Raw genomic sequence first — 7,774 nt, forward strand, 5'->3', positions numbered from 1 at the left:
TTAGTTTAAAATCTAAAACTCCGCATGTGTTAGTAATAATATGGACCTTGTTAGAAATCGTGTTAATTTAAATTCTTGAGATTAATAAATAAAAATTTATATGGTATTTAAACAATTTGTAAGTGATAGTATCAGGGTTGAGCGGGGCTCCCATGACTTCAGTTTTTATGGTTATCGGATTGTGTTGACCCGAATAAAAATATTTTATTTTATTTTATTTTATTTATATATTAGGCCTAAGTTTTTGGGCCACGATTACAGATTTGAGAACAGTAAGGCTTACTACGGGTCTCGGGGGCTTTATGCCGGTCTAGTTCCTAGTGCCGATCCGACCTATAGGTTGAGTCGTGACAATATATATATAAACTTCACTAATAGATGTAGGAAGGAGTTTTAATGTAATAAGGGTTTTAGGAAATTAGGATTTTACAAATTAATATAATTTTTTAATTTTAAATAAATTACTTAATTATTTTACATCACTTACTATTTTTAATTTTACCATATGAAAAAAGTCGTGTTGCCTATTTCTAGCATGGAAAAAACATATCATGAGTAAAATCAAAATTTATAATTATAACAATTAAATTAAATTAAATTAAAAAATAATATCAAATTAAACATAAAAGTTTCGATTCAATTCCGTTAATCAATATTACTGCTTCCTCTCTCGCAAAATGAAATTGCAAAAATAACTCAAGAACAACTGTAATAAAAAATAAAATTAGGCATTTTTAACAAATAAAATGCAGCAATTCAATAAAATTAGCAATTCAAGAGACCAATGCCAATTCAATATACATTTATTTTTCCTTCTCTTGTCCGTTAGCCTTGAGATATATCCAGCATTTAGTCTTGAGGGCTTGAATGCAATGAAATGCAACAAGCAAAAGTGCAGGTCATGAGCACAGAGGACCGAGTAGAGTATCATAGTTTCCACAGCATATTACTTCAGTCCTTACCAGAACTACATTGTAAGAAATGGTGGATGAACTGACACACACACATGTACCTTGATGCTAGTGCACAGGGCCTTTCCAACATTGCAAGCTCTAACAAGGCTCTGATGCACATAGGTTGTCTTACATTGCAGGGAAAGTGAAGTTTCAGTACTTCGGACATATGGTCTCTGGTTCATATTATAGCAATTTTAACATACAAAGCGGACCCTCAATTCAGAGGGTTAATTATATAAACCTACTGAAATAAAGTTGCTTCATATCATCCAATGCCAGTATGGTAGAAATAAGAAAAGGGGTTATAAAAAAAAAAATCCTTAATTACGTTTAACAAAAAAAGGAGAATGCAAATTTAGTACATTTTCCTCCATAACTTAGGTATCATTACAAGGGCAATTTATGATCTTCTCTTATTGCAGAAAATATCTTCGGAAATCAATTTCCCTCTAGAGCTAAACAATATCTAGGAACTTCAGGAGGTAACTTCACCTTGAGATACAAAGAAAATTCCTGGAGTTTGACATTATACATCTCTACCATTGTAGCTTTACATATGCCCTTAATCCACATAAGAAAAGTTCCATTGTACTTGCACAATCCGATTGTAGTGAGGTTGGATGCATATATCTTATGACCTCAGGGGGATTGAAATCCTAGCATTTTCCATTTATATTGCATTAAAGATAGCAAAAATTAGGCTTTATCATTTACAGCAATAGCCGGAGCTGGACTCATCTTCTTCTTCCTCTCACCGGCACTACATCGAGAAATCAAGCTTGGAAGGCAACATTGTGCAGATTTAATGGATTTGTCTCTCTCAATTAAGGCATCTCCATTAGCAGTCCTTTCACTACCACAGACACTGTTAGGTCCAGAGATATAAGGTGTGCCAGAAGCAGATTTGGGAAGAACATCAAGAATGGTTGGCTTGACTTCTATCTTCCCATTGGCAGTATTCTGCTTGCCAGAGTTATGCAGGTCATCAGCTTCTGGTTCTTCTCTCAGACTCTCTTTGAATAGTTCAGATAGTCTCTTCTTCTTCCCTGTTGGGGATGGTTCAGGTATGGAACCAGGAGGTCTGTCTTCCAAGGTGGTTTTGTTGATTTTGGGGGTCCCCATGAAAAAGTTATGATGAACTGGGGTACTGCCACAGGATGGAGTAAATTCTGCATAATGAGGAACAAAATCACAGAATTAAGATAAGCTAACACTTCTGCATTCCATTAACATAGACTATACCAAAAACATGATTGTTAATCTTTTAATATGTGGATAATGGAAGAACATGGCGAACTGACTAGTTAATAGGAGAACATGATTGGCCAAATTCCAGAGTCTATATCAGATAGCATCTGACTAGTTATTTAGTTTAGAAGATATAGTTCAAAGTCCATTATAAAGCAGCAATGTTTCCACAAGATACACAAACGCCATAAGGGATTTGGAAGACAAAGAAGCTCAAACAATTTGAACATTTTCTTACCACCATTGACACTGAAGAAATCATCTTCACAATCTGATTCTAACCAAGGTTGGGAATCAAAAAAGGTCTCATCTTTGCTTCCTGCAAAGAAAGCAAAATATATATCAACTTCAAGTTTTATGTAAGCACAAAGAGTAGCTGAAACAGAATTTAAAACCACAGAAAATTTAATCCTTCTTGATTATGTATCTTAGTTTGCAAGATATGTCATTTCTTTAATTTGATAAAGTTAAATATGACAAAATAGACATTCATTTCTTATCCATTTGTCAGAATTTCACAGAAGATGGAAAAAAAAAAAAAAAAAGAACTCATGTGAAGCACCTTTCAATGTCATTGTCAGACACCCAGTTGGCTGGGAAGACCATCACAAACACCTTCAGTAATCACCCAACTTACATCTTTATCTTTCCTGATTCTTGTTTAGTTCCCTCTCAGAATTCCCAAAGATCTTACTTGTGATTTCAATAAATTAAAACTTACATAGATAACAAGCTAACAAATGAAAACAACATCAATCTTTCCAGATTGTGGACCATCTCTTCTAGACATCTTCAAGAATGGTTAACATTTGCCACACGACACATGATCATCAATGAGGTAATAACTAATGGTCCCACACAGTTTCATACTTTTGAAGAGCCAGGACAATATCATAAATCAGTCTCCATATTAATTATGGAAAGTAGGTTGTTGATAATAACTTGTATGCACAACAAATGTTGCAAGATTCAAGCAAAGACACACCACTCTGCCTAACGGCCTAACCTCTTGCCATAACCAGTTTGGGGAAAACAAAATTCTCATAGCATGCTTCCTATAAGAAAATTTTTATTTTACATATTGTTCATTTCCAAAAATATCACCAATAATGTGGCTTTCTAACAGAAAAAATTGCATTATTAATCTTGCAGAACAATAGCATAGACACTTCATTAAGAAATTCATATCAAAGGAAATTCTTTAAAAAAAAAATCTCAATTTTGCTATGATATTTTTCATACCATAGCATCCAAGGAAAGCTGTAATGCATAGACACTTGAGAAAATTCATATCAAAGGAAATTAAGAAAAGGGCATTCCAGGACTCCGGCTTCCCGGGAAGGTTCATCTACTGTAATGATTCCAGTCATAGAAATTAAAAGAAAATAAAAATCGACCATAGTATCCTGCAACTAAGAGTATGAGCAACCTCATCTACTATCCATATCCCCCTTCATTTCTTTTATCTGCTAATCCTTCGTATAACTTGGAAAATAAAATCAATCAACTTGACATAAAAAGAATCACTAACAAAAATCAATCAACAGCAAACTAGAACGAAGTTGAAATTCCCTGAAATTGAGTAAAAGATATAGAAGATGACACTTTTTTTTTTAATTAAAAAAAAAAAAAAAGACAAGCAAACCACCGGAATCAAAACAAAACAACAAGGTCAATGCATCTCCGTCACAGCCATATCAGGCAAATCTTCAACCGTAACAACAGCATACCTACAATCCATTGATTAGGCTTAAAACCATATAAAAACCACAAAAACAGTTCTAAATATTTACCTAACAAAATAATTTCAACAAGACTATTTAATATTATAATATTTTTATTGGTATCTTCAAGCATATGGCCATACATCTAAAGCAACTCCGACACACCCAACCACCCATTTCAGATCGCACAAGACTGAAAAAAAAAACTGAGCCAACGACTTAATACTATTATCATAAGATTAGAAAGCAAAAAAAAAAAAAATTCTTCCATTCAAGCAATCAAAGATTAAGACCATACCACAGTCCGCAAAAGTCTTGATTGGAGGGTCAACATTGACGTGTTTATCCTTGATGGGTGATTCTGGAATTACAAGATTGTCCGTTTTGGACCCAAACGATACTCCTAGTTTCATGGCCGACTCTGGGGCGCTCTTGTGGACAGAAACGCAAGAACCCATCTTTTCCTTCTGCGTCTAAAGAACCACCACCACAGCCACAGCCAAGACCACCAGTCTGACCATCACAGATATTGATGAAGAGAAAGTTAAACAGAAACGGCTTTTACTTCAGAGAGAGAAAGAAGAAGCGTTTTTTTTTTTTTTTTTTCTTGGCGTTGTTGTAAAGGAGTGGAAACTAGAAAATTGCTTAAATTAAAGAAAAGGAAAAAGAAAAAAGAAAGAAAATCTAAGAGATAGAGAGAGAGAGAGAGAGAGAGATTGGCCTTGAAAGGGAAGTTATAGGAGTAGGCCAGCAAGCGTATGTATGGATATACACTACAAATTCTTGATGGTTCCAACAGATTTGCTACCTGGAGAAGAGCCTTGGCTCAGTGAAATTTTTTGTTGGAAGTGGGATAGCGCCAAAGTGGGAACAGAGATAAAAAAGGCTGGCTTTTTATGCACTGTTTGGCTCGTTGGGGCTCCTTTTCCATGTGCTCAGTGTTGTTATTCGCGTTTTGTTTCCATTTAATCTATTATTTTTAGAGTGAATTATTCTGCAGTCTCCATAATTTGTTATTATCCATTACATCATATCCACATTTTAAAAAATTATTATTGTCAATTTTTTTTAAATTATTAAATTTTTTTATTCCGTTTATTAAATAATCACTTAATTAAAATTTAATTTCTCCATTAATAAATAAATTTTAATTCAAAAATATAAAATAACGACAAGTATTTTTTATTTAATTTATTTTAAAATCAAAATAATTTTGGACAACGGTATTTATATCTTATGTAATTATTATATATATAATAAATAAATTTTGATCTATTATAATAAATTCTTATAATAAAATTATCGTATTATATTTTATAATTTTTCTTACTTAAAGTGTGTTAGCTAGCTCAGTCATTTTGATTGATTGGTGGCTAATTTGTGTTCATTTAATTAGGTATTATCTAATTTTTTAATTATTTAAATTTTTTTAATTTATTATAAATTAATTTATTATAAATTTAAAATATAAATATATAAAATTTATATATTTAATAAATAAATTTCATTATAATATACTTTAATTCAGGGCGTAGCCAGTGTCCCATAGTTTCCTTTCATTTTCCTCTTAGGCATGCTGTTTGTTTTCTTTTTTTTTATTATTATTATTATTTTCCCTGGTCATCTTCAAGAACTCAGCAAAATTGAAAGGTTCCTATGAACATGAACTTGACCTCTGCAATCAATTTAAAAATGCCATGCATTTTCACTCACACCTCAGTAATCATTTTTTAAATCATTGTCTCATCATATCTCATTGTCTGCATCAACACTGCAACATATGTCTATTTTACCGCTAATAAATTTAACTTTATTAAATTGATTTCAAACTTCAAGCAAAATTCAATTAAAAATTAATTAGAGTTTTAGAGTTTGGATTTTTTTTATTTTTTAAATAATTTTTTAATTCAGGAAATTGGTTGATTATAATAGGATGTGTGAATCATAGGGTTAAAAAATTATATTTTTCTTTTCATTTTTGAATTTTCAAAAATTTGGATGATATATATTTGACTACTAAAAAGTGGTTTTAATTAATATAATATGTAAAATTAATCAATAAAATCATTATATTATAACAAAATTATTTTTTTTATAAAAATATATATATAGTAACTCCACTAACAAAGAGAGCGTCTTTATAAAAAAATAAAGTTTCTTGATCTTAGTAAATATTTAAAAAAAAAAAATTCCTTCCATTGAGCCGAAATAAATAAATAAATAAATAAATTACCATATAAGTTGTGAGAGGGTGGCGGCAATCCAGCCTAACAAGATTGACCAAGAAATTAATGAGCACATTGTATATTGAGAAAATAAGATAATTAATGCGGAAATTGTGCAAAGTCTATCACCTACTTTATAGTAGACAAATTTAACAAGTTTAATTTTGGAAAAATTTTTATTTAAATCTGATTTATTATTATTTAAGACATAAAAATATAATATTCATAATGGACAAATGTAAATAAGAAAAATTTTTAATTTTATTATAATAAATTTTAATTTAATAATATTATAATCGTCTTTAATATTATAAGATCTTAAATTCTAACTTCTATTGTAGTCAATAATAATAATAATAATAATAATAATAATAATAATAATAATAAGCACTTTAAAATTATTCACATAAATGAGTTAGGTTGATATGAAAAATACATATCTAAAAAAATTAATTTTTATATATAAAAATTAATCTCAAAATATTTTTGGCCATAAATATTAAAAAATAGAAAAAAAAATTCATACTAATTGTAAAGGGAATGATTGCTTTGAATCCATTCCATATAACTTTGAATCTCATACTTTTTTTTTTCTAAATCTACTTTGGAAAATAAAATATCAGTATAAGATTCTTAATTTGTTAAAGAAAATAAAGTTTTAAAATTGTATACTTGTTGCCTTTGGCCAGCTAGCAAGAATAGAATTTGCTTTGATGTGTCTGCCTAGCAATGGCATGAGCCTTCTTCATTACTTCCTGCTGATGGCTTTCTGAGATTATAGATTCACTAATAAAACCCATTAGGTAAATTAATATTTAATCCCCATATTTTAATAGAATTAATTAGTTAATTCCTATAGTTTAAGAAATATATTATGTAGTTATTATATTTTACTTCTGTTAAACTGTTTAGTCCTTTCGTTAATTTGTATGTCAGTTAATAATCGCCAAACTACTATTTAATCTTTTTATTTTAATAAAATTAATTAGTTAATTTTTATATATTAGAAAAATATATTAGTTAGTCACTATTATTTGATTCCGTAAATTTTCAGTCTTATAATTATTTTTTATACCCAAAATATCTTAATTCTCTCTACCTTATTTCTTTCTTATCCCTCTTTATTTTTTTCTCTCCATATTTTTCCTTCTCTACGTTCACTATCACACTCTTCTCCCCCTCATCCTCTCTTTATTTTCATCTGTTAATAAAAATAATGTAAGTTGTCTAAAAAAAAAGTGAATCAATTTCCTTAAGCTTATAAGTAATCAAGAAAAATTATTTCTAAGCAGAGAAAACACAAAAATGATGTCCAAAGAATTGAAAATTAAGAATAAATATAAATTCAAATTTAATCTCCATAGAGCAAAATTTGTATTTTATTGAAGATTGTATTTTTCAAAATATTGTATTTTCAAAATAAATAGACCAACTAATTAGTTTTGCTCAATAGAGGGACTAAATAGTAGTGTTTTTCAAAATATAGGGATAAATTAATAATTTTTCTTAAAACAAAGAGACAAAATAATAGTTTTAATTGCATAAATAATAAAAAATTTGATAAAAAGACTAAATAATTTAACAAAATTAAAATAAATAAACAAATTAATGTATTTTTTAA

General features: G+C 29.4%; 1 protein-coding gene across 1 annotated transcript; it reads right to left on the reverse strand.

Moving 5' to 3' along the window:
- Positions 1 to 1,263: 1,263 nt before the first annotated feature.
- Positions 1,264 to 4,672, reverse strand: LOC110646912 (uncharacterized protein At3g27210). The gene is made up of 3 exons (XM_021800530.2): positions 4,227 to 4,672; positions 2,443 to 2,523; positions 1,264 to 2,125 (listed from the first exon to the last, which is right to left on the reverse strand). Exons 1-3 carry the CDS (start codon positions 4,384 to 4,386, stop codon positions 1,653 to 1,655), a joined length of 714 nt encoding a protein of 237 aa, XP_021656222.2. The 5' UTR covers positions 4,387 to 4,672; the 3' UTR covers positions 1,264 to 1,652.
- Positions 4,673 to 7,774: the final 3,102 nt, after the last annotated feature.

The sequence above is a fragment of the Hevea brasiliensis genome, chromosome 15 (assembly GCF_030052815.1).
Source record: "Hevea brasiliensis isolate MT/VB/25A 57/8 chromosome 15, ASM3005281v1, whole genome shotgun sequence".
Lineage (NCBI taxonomy): Eukaryota > Viridiplantae > Streptophyta > Magnoliopsida > Malpighiales > Euphorbiaceae > Hevea > Hevea brasiliensis.